Below are 23060 nucleotides of genomic sequence, written 5' to 3'. Positions count from 1 at the left end.
CAGATCAAGGCAAATACAAAAGAGACACTTGATTGTCTGCTGTTTCTAGCATGTTTTTTTTTTGCCTTAAAATTATTCAGAGTTGACAGTCAACAACAGTTTAGCACATGGACTAAAGACACTCAAACAGCAATGCTCCAAAAACACAGCGTGATGAAGTCACAGCTTACAGTTGGTCCCAACAGCAATCGGAATGTTAAGCTTTGACTCTCAAGCAATTGGACCGCAATCATTTTGAAATCGCACAGTAGCATCTTCAACCCAAGTGTTCAGGTGGCTGAAAATCAAAGCTAATGCACTGCGGCGTGTTGAAAATTCCCAAAAGACACCACTGAGCTCAAATTCAAGCACAAAAGTACCAAAAAGAACAGCCGTGAATTGGGTTCCATTGTTGGGATACGACTGCAGTTGCTACAACTACCCGACTGGTTTCAGTTACAATAAGCAAATAAAATAACATCTGGATTGAATTTGAAGGGAAAGACATCAGGCTACAGCATAACGTCGGAAATTGCAGGGAAAAAAAATAAGAAAAGACGTGTGATGGCCACGATGTGCGATTTGTAAAAAGAGAATCGAGTAACAAGACTTCCTTGGGTGAGACTGCCGCTGCAATCAAACTGTCAGTGAGTCTGTCAATAGTTTAAGAGATCGGGTTGCGTCAAGGCAAAAGCATTGGATTCCAATTGAGATGCGACCACGAAGCCACTATCAAACGTGACGCAAGAAATCAAACTGTATCAGAGGCGTAATTCGGCTCTATGAAAAGAAAGATTTTCAGCCGGAAAAAGTTTAACATTCGACACGCACTAATAATGTCCGGTTTTCTTGACAATTATCTTACACATTACAGCATCTGCTGCTGCATCATTTGCACACGGAAACAGGACAATGCCTAGCTTCGGGGAGTTCTATTTGAAAGCTCATATTTCCCAGTTCTGCTGTTACATCATCATTTTGCAGAACTCTGTGTTAAAAGTATGGTAATCACAAAGCTACGACAAAAACACCCTGATCTTGTGGCGAGTTGACTCTCAGCCTAATACCTCAAGCCAAAGGGTGTGAGGGGCTGATGAGTATTAAAAATAGCGCACGCTAAACCAAAAAGGGAAACACCCAAGAGCTATTTTGGTGTTGTCTACAAACATCATCAAAACACCGAGTGAGGGATTCCCTTTTTAAAAGAATAATGCTGAGCTGCAAACTTTGTCAAATCTATGGCAAAGGGCACCGAGGCTGTTCAAGTATCTGTGGGTGACTCGCTCTATTTTTCCGTTAGTTTGTCACTGGTCTGCATCTGGTCTGTGATGAAACAACAGAAAAATATTTTGCTAACATTCTCCCCAATACAGTTAACCACCTTCTTGTTGATGTAGCCTGCAGGCAAAAACACAACACTGTTTTTTATGATCCCATAGCAGCAATGACATGAATAGACAAGCGGCAGCAACTAAAAATACTGTAAATAGCTTACTGTACTCCCGATCATAAGAGCATGCGGGCATTAAACAAGCCGCGCAGACATGATCAAACATGACCTCAAGAGAGCTAGTCACACCAGACATCCCAGGAATCTTGCGGAACTGCAACAGTTTGGAATGGTTCAAAATTCATCTGGATTACGTTTGGTCATGTTTACTGCAGACGAAGCAGGGTAAACGACTCATTAAATCTTATCTCCACTCAATTGTTCCTCCGTCTCCCGTGAATGTTTACAAAAAAAATATGAACACATCTTATTATGCAAAATGTTTAAGAAATTCCAAAGGGGTCACATTCTTCTTCCTCCCACTGTAAATATTGCAGTAGTACCATATCGGCAAGTCACTTTACAATACTCATTCCGTTTTTGCAGGCATTTCTCAATCGCGTTGGTTACTGACCTTCCCGAAGGCGAGGATGACATGTGTTCCTCCAAGGGCTCCCCTTCTAAGCCAAGACTGCTCCAGCTGCTGCTGTTCCCATTGCTGCTAGAGAGAGTAAGCTCAGTGATGTACCACTGTCATCAAGACAACTCCAGTCTCAAAACGGGTTCTCTTGTCATCATTATTTTAATCGGGATTATGTTAACTGCTTTCACCCTTATATACAGGTATGTGTGCATGTATGCATGTTCGGAGTGTAAATAGGGGTGTTCACACGGCACACATTTGCTCCGGCGCTGCACCGATGTATTTTGTTGCGATATATTTTGCACCGCAGCAAATTGTGTGGAGCGTTCACATGTACAAAGCCGCTGAGCGTGTCTGCACCGGCACAGCGTCGGTGCAGCCCCACTTGCGTTCACACGGCAGTTTCTGCAGCGGGTCAAAACGACAGAAAACAAATGAGCTGTCGTGTTGGTTCTTTTTAAAACGTATACACAACTCAAGCGACTACTGGACAGGAACGTCCTTCTCCTTCTCGGTCTCCGTGCCTTCTGCTCGAGAGTGACCGCCCCCGAAAACGTAAATCAACGATGACTTCAATGACACTCAGAAAAGCAAACACGTAATGCGCCAAACAGAAAATCAAGAGAGGAAATCACAAAATAAATTATATGGGGAGCGGGGGGTTGTGAACACACAACAAATGAACAAACTACACAAACAACTCCGAGACAGTCCAGTCTTCTACAAAAGGAAAGATGTTACCAGCCAAGTCTTGTGTCGTTATTAAACAAACACATGGCGGAAGTCCGACAGAGCACGAAAGCAACGCATTCTCGCCGTACGTAAACTCTTTACAAGCATTTGCTCTGGAGCAAATTCAACCCAGTTGCGTTCACACGTGCAAATTTACACCGGTGCTGCTTCACTAACGAGCATTTGCTCTGGAGCAAATTTTTAAACCACCTCCCTGAGGTGGATCAAATCTGGTCCGGTGTAAACTGTTTTCCGGGGCTACGCCGGAGCTAATTTGCACGTGTGAACGCTCTACTGGGGCAGCCCCGGCGTAGCACCGGACCAAATCTTGCCGTGTGAACACCCCTAATATGTTTTAGGCCTAACGATTCCATACAAAGTGATACAGTTTATCGGTTTTTTGGAACAATGAAATTGGATACAACAAAGAGTTTTGATACTGTAACAATGGACGTTCTGTCAATAAACCTATACAAATTTAAAGGTAAAGCTTTGAAAGTGATTTAATTCGGATAGAGCAAGTGGAAACAGAGGAACGGGATGAACCAGGGAAATGAAAAAAAATAACTTATTTGCCAATACGAGATTAAAATGTTCCCACACGGTGGAACCCTTTTTCTTTCGGGGTCCCCATCACAATAGCTTGACGGGAAGGATTGTGCTACAAAAGATTTGTATTTCTTTTGGCAGGGACGCATCAAATTGACAGAGGCACTTTCTTATAAACATGGTTTGGCGGCTCACTGACAGGTAGAATACAGCAGCTCTATCGGTCATGTGAGTTTTCCCTAAAACGATATGCATACAGGCTTTAGTGCTATGAGCTCGACATATAAGATAAGATATCCTTTATTTGTCCCACATTGGGGAAATTTACAGTCTACAGCAGCAAGATTGGGAAGAAAGAAGAAAGAAGAAAAACAAAGTCTTCGCAGTCACAAAATGATGTTACTGTTTCGATGTACACTGTTCAATTAAGTGCAATAAAAATATAGATATAGATAAGGTGGCTGTGCTAATTACAATGCGCCAATACATCGGTGATGCTCGACTCATCGCTACAAAAAAGGCACAAGATCTATCGCTATGTAAAAGCGATTACAGAGGACCTCCGCTATTTGCGGAGAAGAGAAACCGGGCCTGACTGCGAATAGCAAAAATCCAAGAATACCAATAATTAATGCCCATTATAATTACATTAAAAACATTTATTAACTCCCAAAAATTCTTAAGTGGGGATATACTGCCAATAAGTGTTTTCCATGTAAACCTGAGGTTGGTTCCCCATACCATTAAAATAAATAAATTCCCTCTCTAGCTAGCTATCTAGCTAGCTAATCTACAAATTAGAGAAACTGCAGGTGCCGAACCACATATATCTTGGGGTCCACTGCACACTGACAACTGTAGCATGAACCACTATCAGTAAAGGAAGAGCATTTAAGTCATTTTTTTGTCTCCATCTGATCCACTGGTGAAAGGAGACTCAATCTCTCTTCTTTCATATATAACCGCTTCAAGCAACAAGACGTATGAATAGTTATACAGTAATTGTATTATTTTCTGTTTTCTATTATTTGTGCTGTTCTTTTATAGTGAATGTTTTCATGTTTGTGTTCCGTAAAACGCTTTGTTACAGCTGCAGCTCTTGTGAAAGCACAATATAAATAACGCTGTATTGTACTGTATCTGGTTCAATTAAACTACATATTTTATCTAGGTGGTTAGAGTGAGGATGTGGTGGGAACTTTTAGTTCATCACCACCCTCCAACACCCTTTGAGGATGAATTTCCCTTTAGTCGTTTCATCTGCTGTGGAAATGGTCACACCAGGCTTTTAAAGGGAGTCTAATGAATGACACATGGTGGTGGACTTTGTTCCTGCAGAAACAGTGCCTGAAGAGACAAAAGCACTCCTTTAAGACACACCTTTAGAAAATATTATGATACATTAACTCAGCCTCCTCGGCAGTCAACACACTGTGCTCCTTTGGTATCTTGGGAAAGGATCTCATTGTCAGGTTTGCTTCCACAGAGATATACCCCAAATTTGACCAAAAAAAATTGGCAACTGGTGTGAGAACATGTCAAAGGACAGACACTGCAGATTGACCTGATCCCGAAATCTCTCTTTGGAATTTACGTTCGTTGCAGTTTTCCCCAATCTAAAACCACATTTCCTCTGAGCTACTTTAGTGCATTACAACGACAGCTATGATTGTTTTTAGATCTTATGGACCACATATGTTCCAATATAATTGAATCATTTAGCTGAAAGAAGAGGAAATGGCATGGCAAAGGCCGAGCTAAACTCCTAACTATATCTTTAAAAAAAGAAAAGAAAAAAAAAGAGTATCACTTTTATTACCTAGTTTATCCAGGGGTGGGCAATTATTTTTTCGGGGGGGCCAAATGAGAAGCAGAAAATATTGTGGAGGGCCGGGCCAAAAGTTAGAAATAGAAATAGAAAATAAAGAAGATAGCACAATGTCTTCGTATGCCAGAAATAATGTAACATTCTCCTCCACCATCACACTCAGCCCCGGTTCTCCTCAAGGATGTGTACTGAGCCCCCTGTTGTTCACGCTCTACACATTTGACTGCTCTCTGACTCTTATTAGCTGTCCAGTTTGCGGAAGGTTTTTAACATGATAAGAATCAAACCATTCTAGGAAATGTTCATTTACTCGAGCCACAAGCAATTCACTCTGAGCATGGAAATTGCCAGAATCGGACTGAGTAAGAATCGCTTCCTTGTTTTTCAAAGTCTCGTAGATTTGAGTCTTTACGACTCCAGGCGTCTCCTGAATGTTTCGTACTTTGTTACCCGCTTCGTTTAATCAGATACATATCACTTTCCCTTCCATGGTCATTACTCTCTCCCTCTTTCTTCGTCTTCCCCTTCCTCCCTGTGCTCTGCAACATGAAGTAACTGTGCCACCTGGTGTTGAAATACCTGTCATTACAAGTCCAAACGAAATGAATGCAATCAAACCTTAATTGTGCACCAATTTTCGGCGGGCCGGATTAAAAAGACCAACGGGCCGGATCCGGCCCGCGGGCCGTAGTTTGCCCACCCCTGATATATACTGTAAACAAGTTAGATTGCATCCATCCATCCATCCATCCATCTTCTACCGCTTATCCAGGGTCGGGTCGCGGGGGCAGCAGCTTTAGCAGGAAAGCTCAGACTTCCCTCTCTCTAGCTACTTCTTCCAGATCTCCCCGGGGGATCCCGAGGCGTTCCCAGGCCAGCTGGGTGACATAGTCTCTCCAGCGTGTCCTGGGTCGTCCTCGGGGTCTCCTCTCGGTGGGACGTGCCCGAAACACCTCACAAGGGATGCGTTCAAGAGGCATCCTAATCAGATGCCCAAGCCACCTCATCTGCCTCCTCTCGATGTGGAGGAGAAGCGGCTTGACTCTGAGCCCCTCCCGTATGAGATAAGCTTCTCACCTTATCTCTAAGGGAGAGCCCGGACACCCTGCGGAGAAATCTCATTTCGGCCGCTTGTATCCGGGATCTCGTTCTTTCAGTCACGACCCATAGCTCGTGACCATAGATGAGGGTTGGAACGTAGATCGACTGGTAAATTGAGAGCTTCGCCCTTTGGCTCATCTCCTTCTTCACCACGACAGACCGATACAACGTCCGCATCACAGCAGATGCTGCACCGATCCGCCTGTCGATCTCTCGCTCCCTTCTGCCCTCATTCGTGAACAAGACCCCAAGATACTTAAACTCTTCCACTTGGGGTAAGATCTCCTCCCCGACCCGGAGGGGGCACTCCACCCTTTTCCGACTGAGGACCATTGTTTCAGATTTGGAGGTGCTGATTTTTATCCCAACTGCTTCACACTCGGCTGCGAAACGCTCCAGTGCGAGTTGGAGAGCCCTGCTTGAAGGAGCCAACAGTACCACATCATCTGCAAAAAGCAGAGATGCAATACGGAGGCCACCAAAACGGACCCCCTCAACGCTTCGGCTGCACCTAGAAATTCTGTCCATAAAGGTTATGAAAAATGAAGTAGACCAAGCAGACACCAATGCAAAGTCCAATTATGTGAAAGCATAACAGACAATGACTTGCATGCCAAGAAAGGACACGCTTAACAAGCTGAAAATAAAATGTAATGATGAATGAAAATGAGAAACAAAATGAAAGGGCACTTTGATTATCTCCTCTTTCATCTATAACTGCTTCAAACAACAAAGTGCATGCAGAAAGAGTGGTTAAGATTGCATGACAGTCTGTCTTATGTGTTGTGTTGTACTATTTATCATTTTATGTTAACTGTTCTGTTGGTCGCGGCGCGGGTACCCGCAGTGGCTCCTCTCTCTCCTGTGGTTGAGAGGAAAGAAATGTCATCTGTGCTGTATGATGCACATAGAGCACATTTGACAATAAAGTTGACTTGAATGAAATGCGTGTTTGTCTTCAAAGGGTGAGTAGTTTTGAGTGTTTAACTCTGTGTTACAGTTGCTTGAGAGTTACAATGCAACTAAAATGTTGAAAATACTACTTGTACAATTAAGGAAGATGGTATGATGGTGGCATTTTGAGCCTGCAACACATGTATTTACTTTCCTATGGTGGGAGAATTTAGTTTTGAAGGTCAACCAGCGTTACAGAACTGATCATGTTCAACTGGATTTTCACCAATACGGTTTTAAATTTAAATAAAAGGGATGGGACAGTACTTGGTTAAACCGAGTACCACTTGGTACACTTTGCGTGGTGCAATACTCGTTTATCGACCGTGGTCTTGGCATTGATGCTGTGTGTGCACTTTGAGCCACTTCAAGTGGAACTGTAACCGACTTCAGAGGGCAATTTAGGGTCGCGGGAATACGTTAAAATTACATGAAAATGTGAAGAGGCAATGGCTTCATTCAAACCTCCGGTGTGGATTAAATTTGGATTCACCATTTAATACAACAATGAGGGAGTGAAAACTTGACAGACATTTGACTGTCCGCCACCACACAAATGAAAGTCCTACTCTGGAGAATCTGACATGTAATACATCATTCAGGATTTATACCTGTCACTGAGATGAAGGAAGCTGCTGTTGTCATCCTCGAAGCTAAGGTTGGACCAGCTGCCCACACTGTCGTCCCCGACACTCAAATGCTGGGACACAGTGGACTCGGTGGTTTCCCTGCCTTGAGAGCTACAAGCAAATTATCACAAAATTAGAAGGCATCAAAACATAAATTAGATATTAAGTTTACAACGTATGTGCTTAGTAATGATGCGCGTTTTTAAAATGTGGAGTTCAGGGTAGTTGAGAGTAGTAAGAAGCATCCATTAATCCATTTTCTTATCCTCACGAGGGTGGTGGATGTGCTGGAGCCTATCCCAGCTGTCTTCGGGCAGTGGCTGGGGTACACCCTGAACTGGTTGCCAGTTAATCGCAGGGCACGCATAGACGAAGAACCATTCGCACTCACCCTCACACTGAAGGACAATTAAATTTAGAGTGTTCCATTAACCTGCCGTGCATGCTTTTGGAATGCGGGAGGAAACCATGTGCTTGGACCACGGGATTTTTTTTTTTTTTTTTAATGAGCTCTGGAAAATGTATCATGGGAGCAAAAGTGCTTGACGAAAGCAACATGACAAAACATTAGGAATGAGCACTTCAACGCTTCTAAAATCCTCAATACCAAATCAATTCATGAAACCCTCCCCCCAAAAAAACTGATACTAAAATGCAAGACCTATTCAACTGTTCTTCTCACAAATGTTCAAAAATGGTCAATTTTATTCCAATTAATTAGCCAAGAATACATTGAGCATGCTTATTTTATCGTAATCATTATTGTATACTAATTTCTAGGTAACCACATTCTTTATTTTGTTAACTCTTGGACATTTACCAGTAGGCTGTTTTATAACTGAATTTAAATAGCCATAATGGATTATTTTTTTACTTAGAGCATATTTGTTATTTATTGTGGCTGAGATGAGTGTTCATGAGATAAATAATTAATAGAAGTGGATGTTTTGGTGAAAACAAAACAAAACGAAACAATGAAAGTGACCCCGCGTTGGCTCTTGTACCTGTTGTTCTTTATATTGTTGGTGGCCCACATTGTGATATGTTATCCCATTCACAGCACTGTTAATCCAGATTCGCTAATCATGAAAACGGTGTATCTGGTTTAGGGTGATTCGATTCAATGTTAAAATAGGATAAAAATAAAATGGATTATGTGATCTTTGAAAGCAAAAAAAAAAAAAAGGGGGGGATTTCAAACTACGGTACATTATTTTAAACAACTGGCCCCATGATAATTAGTTCTAAATCAGATTCCATTCAATTATATTGTGTGAATGTTTATGGAAATAATGACATTTATACTATTTTAGTCAAATATGAATATGTTTTGACCAGATTTTCTAAAAGCAATAAAAACGGAATTCCCCAACTCCTACAAAATAAATATTTCTCTGAAATCCACCAGACGATTTTTTAAATGCTTGGTGCGCTGCACTCAGGTTTAAGTGGTCATTCCAACCACCCTTTGAATTTTGACATATTGTAATTTGGGGGAAATTTTGTCACAATGCTATTGCTAGGAAGTTGGTACGCTCATGAACCTTAGAATTTGAGAAAGACCTACATACTAAGAGGCAAGAGATGCAAAACGTTTCTGATGATGTCAGTGTTGTTGGTACCTGACATTGGCCGCTTGGCAGACGTTAAGTGCAGAGTTCATGATCTCAGCAGTCAGACTCTCTGCGTAGCTGGCGCCATCATGGCCAATGCCACTGTCTGCATTCAGGCTTGTGTTGCTCAACTCGCGTTTGGCGTTCTCCATTGCCATAGACACCATCTGCTCTGCAAATGCCGACCGGTGTTCCAGGTCAATATGGATTTTAGGAATCTCCAGCCCATGGAGTTGCTCTGGCCTAGTTTGATACTCTGGACCGCACTTCCTCCTCTGCAATATAGACTGGTGGTGATGCCGACGAAGTTTGGAGCAGTAGGGACACTCCAGAGCTTGACCGTAACGGCACGTCTTCTGTCCCTGAGAGGGACCTGGTACAGTCTCTTCAGAGAGCCTTTGAGTGTGTGAGTGTCTGTCCTGGCTGAGAGTCTTTTGATGGTCTTGGGATGAATGCTCAACTGAAGCCAGACTCATCTTTAGAGTGTCATCAACTATTTTTCTTGCATAATGCTCAATGACCTGCATCATCCTACTGTTGTGGCCACCATCAAGCAAACTTCCCATGCTGTGGTAACGTCTAGCCTTACTGTCCTTGGAAAGCAGAGGGCAGGAGAATGAGGTCCTAATGAGGTTCTCTGTGATGTTTTCAAGATTAGATTTCTTATAAAGACAAGAGTCTGTTAGAGACTTTGGGAGGCGTACAGACGACAGACGAAGTGTTCGTGTGACATCACAAGTGATATTGTACGCTAAAGACTCTGCAAAATTAACCAGATCGACACAGTCCCTATGGCCCTGTTTCTTGCTGCAACAGCACTGTGCATCCTCACAGGAGGGACAAATCACTGATTCCATGATGTCCTTGGTTGGAGAAACCTCATTACCCGATGCCTTCCATTCATCTGGTAATGACTTTGAGGGACGGAGGCGGGCACTGGAGGATCTCTGTTTAATCTTGCGACTAGCATGAGCCAAACCTTGTTTTATTGACCGGTAGGCCAGACGACTCGCATAATGATCGAGGACTAACTCCCGACTGCCTCCCTCCTTTTTAAGCACCCTAATGAGGTAACCGGCGTATTCATCTGTCACACTCTCACAGCTGGGATATGTCGAGGACAATCCTGAGCTGGAACTACTTGACATTGAGACAGGTGAGCGGAAAACAGAGGATTGAAGACTGTTCGAGCATTGTTCGTCCACCCTTCGGTCCCTGCTGTGATCTGTGCCAGTAAGAGAGTGATGGTGGTGGTGATGCAAACACTCTGAGTTTGTGCAGTCTATAGTTCTTTTTCGGGGAGAACCAAGATATGAGCACTGCTGGACAGAGCTCACCATCCTCTTTAAATCATTAATTACTTCCCCGGCCACCTCCCCTGCATAGACCCACAAGGTGTTTAAAGTTTGCTCTGAGAAATGAGCCACGCTGTCACGCCTTTTCTCATCTGGAGCGGCAAATTCACCAACTTCATCTCCGACTTCCAGAGTGTCTATCTCTGTTGCCATTGAGACTATATGACAAGCCAACTGTTCAGCATAATGGAGAGCTTCCTTACTGGGCAGCCTGCGAGATGACAACTGTCTCACGTCCTGATGGAGACCTGACTCGACCAATTTGTTGTTGCCACTTACACCAGGGTCCTCTGGCAATTCTTCCTCCTCTTCATCCTCATTACCATCTACCTCTTCGGAGAGAGATCTCATCAATTTTAACATAAACTCTGTCTTGTCTGCCTCTGGACTGTTTTTCGTTGGACCCGGGCCAGTTTCAGTGTGATAGTAGGGAGTTGGAGGAGGCGTGGCTGGGGAAAATTCTTTGGCCAACTTGCTTTTTAACTTCTTAGAAAACAGTTTTATTTGTTTCTCCTTGGACACTTCACTTGGTTGCTGGGGGGTAGACGGAGGAGGGCCAGGTGTTCGACCAGATTTTTGACCCGAGTTTGGAGTTGCGTCATCCCCTGGGTGAGACATCTTTTGACCACCCAAATCTGCATTTGGCACCTGCAGAGTGTCCCTTTGGCTCAGGACTGTCTTTGCAAGGAAACCAGCACAGTCATCAAAACTTATTTTCATTTTAGAAGAGCTGACAAGCTCACAAGCTTCAGTCACTATCATGTCCACCATGTTACCAGAGAAGTTTTGGAATGGTGACTTTCCACAGGAGGGTGTTTGAGTTTCTTGGCTGTAAGTAGTGCTATCTGAGGAAAATACTTTTACTCTTTTAGGGCTGGACTGTGGGGCATCCGTTAGGCTGGAACCATGCTGGTCTTCCGGATCTTTTAGACAAGAGATAGCTTGGCCAGCTTGGGGCACAGGTATACAGCTGGCCATGCCTGACACCGTGAAGAGAGCTTCCTTCACTGTGCAGGGGGCACACTCTCCTGAGGTCCCTGGAACATCCATTGAGGCTGCATTGGAAAGCTGCCTGGCAGCAAATGTGGTGCAGGTGTGAGCATTCATATTCTCTGAAGTAACATAACAGATGTTGTCCGGAGAAACACTGATGGCTGCTTGGCTAGTAAAGGCAATTTCATTCTGTGAGAGTTCAATGAAAGCCTCCTGAATAACAGACTCGGATAAGTCTGAAGCATAGGAAGTAACCACCTCCTCTTCATCTTCGTGGCCCTGACCAAAAGACCAATCACTGGGGGTTAAAGGTGTCGACGGGTGAGAGAATTGACACACCTCCATAATACCTTCGAATACCAGCTCTTCAGCTAAATCTGTTGCAAACTGTGTCACTGTGCGATGAAAAATATGCTTCTTCACAGTCAAGAACTCTTTGAGTGCACCAGATACTGCTTCCCCAACCAGGAAGTTAGCTAACCCATTCACTGCTCGCTCCTTCAACACATAGGCCTGCCGCATGCCAATCTCATGGAAGGCCATCTGAAATACTGAGGAGGTGAGTCTCGCAGCTAGCTGACACAAAGTGGTTGTACAAGTGGACACGCCTTTTTGGAGGTCCCGGAAAGCACTGCCGAGGCTCATTTCTACAAGGTCTGATGCAAACCTCTGAATGCCATCTTTCAAAGACTGGGATGTCTTCTGTAAGTTAGCCACTTTTACAGTCTCCTGGATTTCTGACAGCTTCATCGTGTAGCCTGAGGGATTGGTGAATTCCTTGTGGCAAACACAACTAAGATTCTTGTTGTCATTAAGGTCTATAGCAGATTGGTAGCCACAGACAGATCCAAGAATTTCTTTGGAGAGATTGCTGGCAAAGTCCGAGTAGGTCTTATACAAACAGCAGAGATCTTGAGGTTTCCGTAATTCAGTGCTGCCGCTCCCTTCCTCACTTCTCTTCCAGAAATATTCAAGCAAGCCACTTGAATCCACCAGGGGGCTAAAGGCAGAAGAGCTGACAGGACTGAAGAGTGGACCACCGTTGTCCTCAGAGGGACTCTGTACAGGCCATGGGGAGTCAGGCATCTCAGTGTGGGCTCCATAGGGGGAGCCTGGTTTAAGAGGAGTGGGTTTTTTCACATTGGCTGGGAGAATTGGCTGATCAAAGCAGTGAGGATACATCCCCTTTGTTGAACAGCCTTTAGAGACATATTTGGATGATGACCCACTAGTGCTAGATTCTGTGGTTTTAGTCTGTGTGGTTGGAGCACTAACATTATCCAGTGGAAGAGTGAGAGTGCCACTCTCTGAACTGAAGTCTTCTAGGTCATCAAATTGATCAAAGCTATCAAAGAATTCACTAACTTCAGAGTCAGAGTCTTCCACCCTATCTCTGGGACCTCCTGGCACCTGAGGGATGTCCAGTTTGGCCCGCATGCTCTTCTGGTAGCCCACCTCATCCAGGAAAATGATTGGGCTTGGGCTTGAGCAGTCAGATTCTTCGGATTCACTGGTTTGAACTGTCGGTGAAGACAGACGAGCTCCTGGACTACAGTAAGTCCACTGGGTTTCCATGCCTGAACACCTCTGCACTGTGACAGAATTCTCCGGGACCGGCTCGTGTTTGGCTGCATATTTCTTTGACGATGAACTTATTATAATGTGGGAACCTGATAGTTCCTTTCCTCTCCTGTGGGTAGGCACTGTTTGTGACGCCACATCATGTCTTTTGAAAGGCCGATAAGCTTCAGGAGTCCATAGCAGTCATAAGAGAAAGAAGACACACACACACAAAAAGGTTAGATGAAATGATCCAATTTTAAAAGCCTCTCCAATATTTTAACAATGTTTCAATGTAAATTAATGAGATGAGTAATTGTTTTATTTCCTCAAATAGTGGAAAGTGCCATATTGATCACACCACACTACTACCAATAGAGCAGATGTAATATCTGTAAAGGTGAAGTTAATGGTGTGTCTATTGTATGCCGGGCGGGGCATACCAGAGTACAGTAACCCCCCCCCCATTCGTGGGGGACAGAGATCGAGCCCTACAAGAATTGACACGTCCCCATTCACTGGAAAGGTTTATACAGATTCTACTGGTTATCGTATATGGCAGCAAACCATGGCACTACGGAACTGCTCAACTCACTTCACCATAGTTCTTTGTCACCTACATGCCACAAGATGGCGGCAAACCATGATAAACCATGAACCTGAGAATTGGATAGGCTCCAAAGAAAATCCATGACCACCATAATTTCTGTATTATTTTGGGGGGAACTTGTATACATCTATATCAATCCATATTTACATCTCTCTCTCTCGACAGGCAAATAAGAAAGCATTCACTAGTGATAGCATGAGCGCTCCCCCTCCCCGAGAAAAGTTATCTATCCTCCATAACGTCTCTCCATATATATATATATATATATATATATATATATATATATATATATATATATATATATACTGTATATATATTATTATATTTTTAACTTCATGTGTTTGTATGTGCGCATATATATACTGTATGTATATATGTATACACACACACATATATATATAGAGTATACATACAGTACATAGATGCATATATACACACACACACACATATATATATATATATATATACACACATATATACATACAGTATATATTCATATATATATATATACATATATATATTAGAGCTGTCAAACGATTAAAATATTTAATCTAATTAAAAATGCAACTGTCATAATTAACTCAAATTCACAGAAAATTAATCGTGATTCCTCAGGCATTTTTATCGTTTCTGAATTTCCTTTTATATTTTTTTGTGCTATTTTTCCCTATTTTAATGCTCTCCTCAACATGGAATCATGAATCAGTTGTCTATGTGCAAAATGCAAATATTTACTGAAATAACAATTTCGATTTTCAATTTTACATGAACATTTTTCACTTGGAGCAGTTATTCACACATAATCTCTCACACAATATTACTGTCCATCAACAACAGTGAAAAAAATATTTTGTCACACAACAGCTGCTTTAACAGCTCTTTTTATGGAATCAAAACAGAGCAATATAACATTATAAAGTGCACATCTAAGGTAAACTAGTACTCAGCCTATAGTGGATTTAAGCCATGGTTGCATACTTCGTTTTTCTCAAGTTTGCTTTGAACACAGCAGTCAGGCTATGTTGATTCTGTTGGTCCTTCTTGCGCACAAGTCTCTCTACGGTTTTGTGTAGACATCATTTCGGATGACTACACTTGGTTCGATGACAACACTGGAGACGTTTTATTTTCGCTAGGTCACTACCACCGCAGCGCGCTTGTTGTTTTGTTTCTGGTTTATTTATAGAGCAACGTAACATCCGCTGTGACGAGTGCCGCGTTAATCTCGCGAGAAAAAGTTTAATCCCGTTAAAATTCATTTAAATTAATGCCAATAAAAACACGCTAAACTGACAGCTCTTATCTCTCTCTCTCTCTCTCTCTCTCTCTCTCGCCCATCTCCGCTTTGAAAACCCAGGCAATAAACAGCTATGCCCTGTCAGTGATCAGATACCCTGCAGGAATAATAAGGTGGCCAAAGGAAGAGAGGGTGTAAGATGCTGGCAGGGAAAGCCTACATGGAACGCCATAACCAGGTGGCTGGCATAGTCTACCGAAACATCTGTGCGGAGTATGGACTGGAAACCCCAAGGTCAAAATGGGAAACACCTCCGAAGGTGGTGGAGAATGACAGAGCGAAGATCCTGTGGGACTTCCAGATCCAGACTGACAAGATGGTAATGGAGAACCAACCAGATATCGTGATCATAGATAAAGGGCAGAGGAAAGCCGTTGTAGTGGATGTAGCGGTCCCAAGTGATGGAAACATCAGAAAGAAGGAACACGAGAAACTCGAGAAATACCAAGGGCTCAGAGAAGAGCTGGAGAGAGCCTGGAAGGTAAAGGTGACAGTCGTGCCTGTGGTGGTCGGAGCACTCGGGGCAGTGACCCCCAAACTAGATGAGTGGTTGCAACAGATCCCGGGAACAACATCGGACATCTCAGTCCAGAAATGTGCAGTGCTGGGAACAGCAAGGATACTGCGCAGAACCCTCAAGCTTCCTGGCCTCTGGTAGAGGACCCGAGCTGAATGAGGGACGGACACCACCCGAGGGGGGGTGAGACGAGGATTTTTTTAAAAATATATATACTGTATATATACAGTATATATACACATACATACATATATATGCGCATAGACTCATTATTTATAATAAACACTCTGGACCACTAGATGAGGAAATTCTGCAGCTGTTGGGATCTCCTACATTTCTAGATATAAAAGTTTCTGAATTCCTTTAAACCTTACAGAGGTTCTCTCCCATTTCATCCTCCTCGAGATTTTCCAGTGCAGTGACAAAGTCGTCTTCGATGGACGAGATGGATTGGTTGGTGTCATCTTCCTCGGATTGCCTCGCCTCACCCCTGTGGAAGCTTTGTAGCTCCAGAGCGTAGCGGACGCCGGCTACATAGCATCCAAGAAGGCCTGTCAACGATGTGACTCCAGCTGAAGGTTGCCCACTGGCACCAAGGTTGTGGCGCAGCACACACACAGCCTTTATCCAGCACTGCATGTTGAGTGTTTGGGGAAAAACGAAAAAAAAAAAAAAAAAAGGTTCTTCACAAGTTTTAAAAGTGGATTGTACTTGACTTTGCTATTTAGCATGCAGTAGTCGGCAGTGGAGTTCGGTTACAAGAGGTTTTTTTAACTTACTTGAGGCCCAGTGTCCTTGTGCTCAGTCAGTCTGGGGGAGTCCTTGAGCAACTGAACTTCATTATTCCTCAGGCTGTAAATGTGGAAGGTTCTGAGAATCTCGCACAGCCCAGCCGGAAGGGACGCCAGGGCCTTAAAGAAGGATGGAATACATAGTTGCAAAATGAATCCACTGACAGTTATGTGCAAACTATCCTTAGGCATCACGCAAAGTCTCAACCAGCAGCCCCTTTCATCTAGACATCATGAGCAATTGCTGCATGACAGTCACACCGGTATTTACTCGACATGGCATTTTACACAGAACCTAAAGGCAGAATATGACCAAAACTGTGTGTACTTAAACACGTATACAGGATTCCACAATGAAATAATGACCATATTTGGTACTCTAAGTTGCACTTTTTTCCATAGTTTGGGTGGTTCTACGGCTTACACGGGTGCGACTTGTGCATTTTAGAGTTAGAGCTCGGACTCAAACCCAAAATCCCTGTTCCCTAATAGTGTTGACGGGAGCAAACGACTTCATGTTTGGTTTCAAAATTCCGCTTCTAATTGGAGAAAAATATTCCTCTCCTGGTTTAAATGGCTTACATGAACGAGAATCTTGCATTGTAGTGCGACTAATGGTAAAATCCTGCTTGGTTTGACACCTCTGATCAAGACCATACAGCGTCTAAAGAGCTTTACGAAAGCCTCATTCATTTACTTATTTGAAGACTATGTATCTATTGAACCGAGGTGTACCACAGGTGTGTTGACGCAGCAGCTTTAACCGACAGAGAGGTTTTCCTTTTCAATTTAAAAAGGCTTACTTCTACTTCCATCATCCTTCTTCGTACCTTGCCCAATGGTAAAATCCAGGGTGTTTTTTGTTACTTTGTTCCAGTAAATCAATCTGTAATGTGACGTACCAGCAAAGCTAACCTGTCGTCTCCTATCCGGTGTTCAAGTGGCCAAAGTTCCTTTGTATGCCGCTATGATGGTGTGAGAGGCCAAGAGTGAACGAAGACAAAGGTGTTGAGACACTATCCAGCTAGGCCTTATTGACTGACTGCTTAATTTAATTTAATTTAATGCTTATTAGCCAACCAAATATTCCAAAACAAATGCAAAGACTTCCTGACAATTGTTTCACGCATGTTCACTTCCCACTTACGTCACTATGAGACGTCAGTGCCATCCATACATGCCTCTGTGAAAATACAACTATCAATATACTATGACCTGTTCTGATTTGGTTCCACAAATTCTAAAGGGGCGTTCGCTCTTTCCGGACAATTTGCATTCAAATTTGAGTCACCACGATTCCTGCACAGCCTTGGTAAATATAAATAGTAAATCCTTGTTGTGGAAGCTGCCGCATGCTAAACTACTGTGAGTCCGAGCACTATTGTTCTTGGTCTTGGATTTTGTAAAATCACAAAAAAATGTGACTCATAAGCGACTTGTGGGGGGGGGGGGGGGGGGGGTTCTTCATAATTTTTGGGCAGGTGCGACTTATAGTCAGAAAATTATGGTTGATGACAGACATGCCGGTGTCTGGTGTGACTTATAAATTAGGCCTACTTCTGGAAAAAAAGATGGCTTCTACAGGCAATGTGAAGGCAGTAATTATCAATAATAAGTATAAAAGTACCTGATCCACAGCATCGTCACCTTCACTCTGACCAGGCAGAGAAACAAAATGAATCTGAAAAAGCATAGACAATGGTTCACATTATGTCTGATTTTGAGGCACTTAAGTGTTCTGCATATGTTTTGTGTGTGCATGCGCGTTTGTGTGTGTCTGCATGTATACAGTACTTAGCTACTATATCTAAATATGTTCAAGGGCTGGATATATATTTATCAGATCAAAAAAGGTATTGAGATCGAAATGAAGATAATATCAGACCTTGTCGCTCGTATTGCATGTAAATCTCAGTTCAACCAACCACATTCCTCCCTCCAAGTTTGGCGTTGATCGACAGTTAAAACCAGCGGATAACAATCATCTTTAGGAGGGTGAGAGGGAGGAGGGACACACACAGCCGCTGCTGCCGAGACAGCACATTCGCAAGAAATCCACTTCTGTCTTCAATGTTAAGCATACACGGATGGTACACACATTGTGTTTTAGAACAGTGCGTGACCATATTTATAATTTTAAAATTACCAGTGGATAAAATACCACAACTTGTAAAAATGAACGAGCAGCCCACGCTTTGCCGGTCTGTTCGTTTAAACGGGTTGAGGAGGCGTGGGCTGCGTCCTATTTTGGTCGCAAGGTGCATCTTCGTTGACTGCCACCCTCTTTTGTAGATTTCGTATATAAAAGGTCATACAATGTAACATATTGTATGCCGACCATCAAAACATGATCCGGGCATAGTTCATATTCCTGGGCATTTACACATAACATCGCCATGTATGCATCATTGCGTTCACAACTATCATGTCCGGAGGTCAGTGGTTAACTTTTTTTTTTTCCCCAAGCCTTGAACACATCCATCCACATTCAGAACGGCTTACCAAATTGTAGCATCGGATTGTTATTTATACAATACAATACATACAAACAATACATGCAGATTTATCATTAAAGCACAGTTGCAGTACAATGTGAATGTAATTATTTTTGATTTATTGTTGACTTTATTAATGTTAAGGCTGCCACAGTCAGTTCTTAAATAAAACTAAAGCAACACCTTCCACATCATTTTGAAATGACATTTTGTATTTTTGTTTTTTCAAAAGGCTTAATTTTTCACTGAACCCATTGTAATATCGCAATCGTATCGTTCGAGATATCTGGCAATGATATTGAGATATAATATTTTATCAGGAGCCATATCGCTCAACCCTAGTATGTGCGGCATGTACCGGTATTGTTTGCATTCTTGATGCGGACAAACCTCTGTCACTCTTGTGCTGCCTTTGGATGAGAGGTCCAGGTTGATACTGCAAAGATCCTTTTTGCTCCGCAAGAGGCTCTTGACAAACTTTGCTCCACTGTCATGTACAGTCTGCACACATAAGTCGAAGGTCATGGCATAGAATTAAACTGAAGAACAAAATGTACAGTAAGTAGTAGCTTTTAAGTCCAGATATAGTGTGCTGACAGGGTTTACAGTACAATACTCTTGATGCAGCCATTTTTCACAGGTTTTTAACCAATGCATGACCAAGCCATGACAGCAATCATTTTATGTCTCAATGAGTATTCAGTCCTTTAGAATTACAAGAAACCCCGCTCATATACTGTATATATATTTCAAATGGTGTGATATTGGTAGGTATCGGCTGATACTGATGCACAGCCAGGTAACAGAATGGGTATCGGACGACTACTTTGTGGTGTGTTAAATTGAATATAGGTTGAAATTACTTAGCAAATCAATGTATTGTTGTTATATACATTTTAAACATTGTCACGTCATTGGTTTGTGCATCAGTCAAGGATTGTAATGACAGTGAATATAAGGATTATTTGATGAATTAAATGCACCTAGTATGTATTTAACATTCAGGGAACCTGTTAATATGCAATTCAAACAACAATGGAACCTCAAGTCATGAATGCTCCTTTTTATGTACAATTTCAGTTACGTAAACAATGTTGAGAGTAAAATGACATTTGCCTCACAGTTATGATGCTTTGGATGGGAATTGCGGGTGCTCAGGTTTCCTCTTGCATTTAAAATGCAGACATATTAAACAACAATTGGACAGAAAAGACCAGAAAAATTAGTGCAAATATACATCATTTTGATTATTTTGGAGCGGGGGGGATTTTTTCAAACCTTTGGTATGGAGTAAATCAAAGTAATTCAAGTGGCACGAGATTAATATTATGGTACTTGGATTACATTACGAAACACTTTTTATAACAGGCAACTAGTACTGTAACTGTATCGGAATAGGTTACTTGCACGTAACTTCACTTCAGCTTTGTATTTTTTCTACTACTACAGTATCTCGGGCAGCTACCATTCATCTTGACTGTCCATTTGATCGCAAAACATGCTTCTTGTTCACACTTAAAATAATACACTCTTGCTGCATCATTGTGTGTTATAATAAACTGAAGAGAGAAAAAGATCTTTCGGATTCCAAAGAAAATTATGCACCAGCGCCCAAAGACAGAAGAAATGTGTAAAACACGGCAAGCGAAGTGTCTAAAGCCTGCCAGTTTTCATAAACTGATACAGGTACACCCAAAAAAAAAAATGCAGCATCAATTCTGGTCGCTCACCTCTTTTCTTACCGAGGCCCTGGACTTCATTGGGGCTCCTCGAACATGTGCACAAGGATCCATGGCGACCAAAGGAGGACCTCTCACCTGCAAACGTAAAGTGTCCTTTAGAGGAGGGAAACATAATGAATCTGTGACATAAATCAATTCTAACGTCACATATTTCTTCCTGAAATATTACTACTCTTTCCTCATAGCCTTCTATGCTTGTATTATATAATTATATACTATGACATCCTAAAATATTGGAGCCTGTTCAGTGAGTTCAGAGTTTGTTTCCAAATACTATGCAGCACTCAAGTGTGTGGGGGGAGGAGGGTGCTGGAGCCGATCCTAGCCCAGCTGGATGATCCCTTTCAGTAAAATGATTTTGAAAAGGTTCCAACTGTAATTTTATGTATTGCATGGTTTGAAAGCAGCTACACAGTTACTTAAAAGGTTGATCATTTGTTACCAAATAAAGATTTCATTTTCAAATCATACTCCTTGTCATTTAGCCCTTTCCTTACTCGGGGCATGGCAACAACAAAAAAAAACCCTAAAATGATTGACAATACTCTTTTGTTGATACTCTGTAAACAGTATATAATTATATACAGTTTAGAAAAAACGTAAGTCTATTTAATAAAGATATTGCTCTTACCGGACTGGTGATTATTATTATTATTATTTTTTTTTTTTTTTTGCTGATCGGACTCAAAAATCCTGATCATTTAAATTCTAATAAACTAGGCTATGATATGGTCGCTATGCCGTACATGGTTTTATTTTGTGGCTGGGTCCCCCACGATTAATGGGCTTTACCAGACACAGGGAAACACACATTGAATAATTTGGGCTGATGAGCGTTGTCTTCGTTTGCTAAGCTGACTGCAATGCCTTGCATTCATATTGTCTTAAAGGTTTGTTTGTGGCCAGGATATCAATGGAAAAGAGCATATTCTTAATTGTCCCTCTCTGCATAAATTGGACAGAACTGAACTCTCTCTTGTTTCGTAAGATTAAAAGCATAAAATGCGAATATTACACCCCGTGGCCTCACACTGACTGTGGATGCGGTTGTTTCAATATCGATTGGACAATAAACAAGAACACGGGCGTTGCAAAATGGTTATCTTTACTCAGATATAGAAAAGAACCAAATTCAAATAGAAACAATAGTAAGCGTCCTATCTTGCTAGTTGACAGGCTGTCAATCAAGTGAGTTGCAGGGATAATAATAGGCCGCAGTTAGCGAACGACATGATGTCACCCAAACGCTGCAACTAGCAACTTGTAAGAAGACTAACGTAAACGCCGACGAACTCCAAACACATAAACGAGATTGGCATCTACGGAAAAACATCGCCATGGTCATGTGAACATGTAGTTTACCTTTGATGCTCGTTGATGTTGACTCCCAGCAGTGCCGACGCAAATCACTCTGTGCCATTCGCGAACAGGAAACGAGTTCGGTATTTTTGAACACTTCCCCTAAGAAATCGAAAACGACCGACACAGTGGGCTCAATCCACTCCGTAGTTCACCTTTAAAAAAAGCAATGAAATAATTTCGTCATCACAAAAATAGCCGAACTCAAACCACTAAAATTATTTGAAAAGTGACATCGACGTTATAACATCATGCGCGAGAAGTCCTTTGAATTTCACTTTTACAGATTTCCCTAAACATAACCCAACTCCCCATTCCCTGCGCAGTATTGGCTGAAAACGAGAGTTGTCTGAGACATTGCCAATCGAAGGCCGATAAACGGAGCGATGAAACTGCACATTACTTCACATTCTATTTGTTCTGTTAGTATAACTGATTTTTTTTGACGAGCATATATATATATACAATATATATACAATATATATACAATATATATACAATATATATATATATATATACATATGCTGTATATATGTATATATATATATATACTGTATATATATATATATATATATAGCACACACACACACCTGGGGGGGGGGGCGGGATTGGGTCAAATTGAACCCAAAATTTGTTATTATTTTATGATTTTAAAAGGAATGAAGTGGTTTTTTTGAGTGTTCTGTTGAAGAGTGTATTTTTTTCAACCAGTGGGTGAATAAATTGATGTACAGTAATACATACATCGAAAGGAAAGTCTAATTACCCACTTAAAAATAAATTTTCAATTAACATAGATAATTTCTATACAGTATATATATATATATATATATATATATATATATATATATATATATCCATCCATCCATCCATTTTCCGAACCGCTTGATCCTCACTAGGGTCGCGGGGGATGCTGGAGCCTATCCCAGCCGTCTTCGGGCAGTAGGCGGGGACACCCTGAATCAGTTGCCAGCCAATCGCAGGGCACACAGAGACGAACCATTCACGCCCACACTCACACCTAGGGACAATTTAGAGCGTCC

The 23060-nt window shown here is 42.0% G+C and overlaps 1 protein-coding gene across 3 annotated transcripts in view; it reads right to left on the bottom strand.

The window, feature by feature from the left end:
* Positions 1-22068, bottom strand: part of akap11 (A kinase (PRKA) anchor protein 11) — a 30845-nt gene extending 8777 nt beyond the window's left edge. Inside the window, exons 1-9 of one of the 3 annotated variants that reach the window (XM_086123196.1) lie at positions 22021-22068; positions 20647-20733; positions 19307-19417; positions 18049-18102; positions 16410-16541; positions 16005-16263; positions 9308-13391; positions 7668-7796; positions 1884-1970 (exon numbers count right to left, since the gene is read on the bottom strand). In XM_086123196.1, the coding sequence (XP_085979322.1) occupies positions 1884-1970; positions 7668-7796; positions 9308-13391; positions 16005-16263; positions 16410-16541; positions 18049-18102; positions 19307-19417; positions 20647-20709 (4919 nt within the window). In that variant the 5' untranslated portion in view covers positions 20710-20733; positions 22021-22068. The remainder of the gene's footprint in view (positions 1-1883; positions 1971-7667; positions 7797-9307; positions 13392-16004; positions 16264-16409; positions 16542-18048; positions 18103-19306; positions 19418-20646; positions 20734-22020) is intronic. The other 2 variants (XM_086123197.1, XM_086123198.1) reach the window with 2 other exon arrangements.
* Positions 22069-23060: the final 992 nt, after the last annotated feature.

The sequence above is a fragment of the Hippocampus guttulatus genome, chromosome 11, assembly GCF_054856545.1.
Source record: "Hippocampus guttulatus isolate MCC_2025c chromosome 11, RoL_Hgut_1.0, whole genome shotgun sequence".
Classification (NCBI taxonomy): domain Eukaryota; kingdom Metazoa; phylum Chordata; class Actinopteri; order Syngnathiformes; family Syngnathidae; genus Hippocampus; species Hippocampus guttulatus.
Note: the sequence above shows the minus strand (reverse complement) of the source record. Positions and strands in the feature narration are given on the sequence as shown.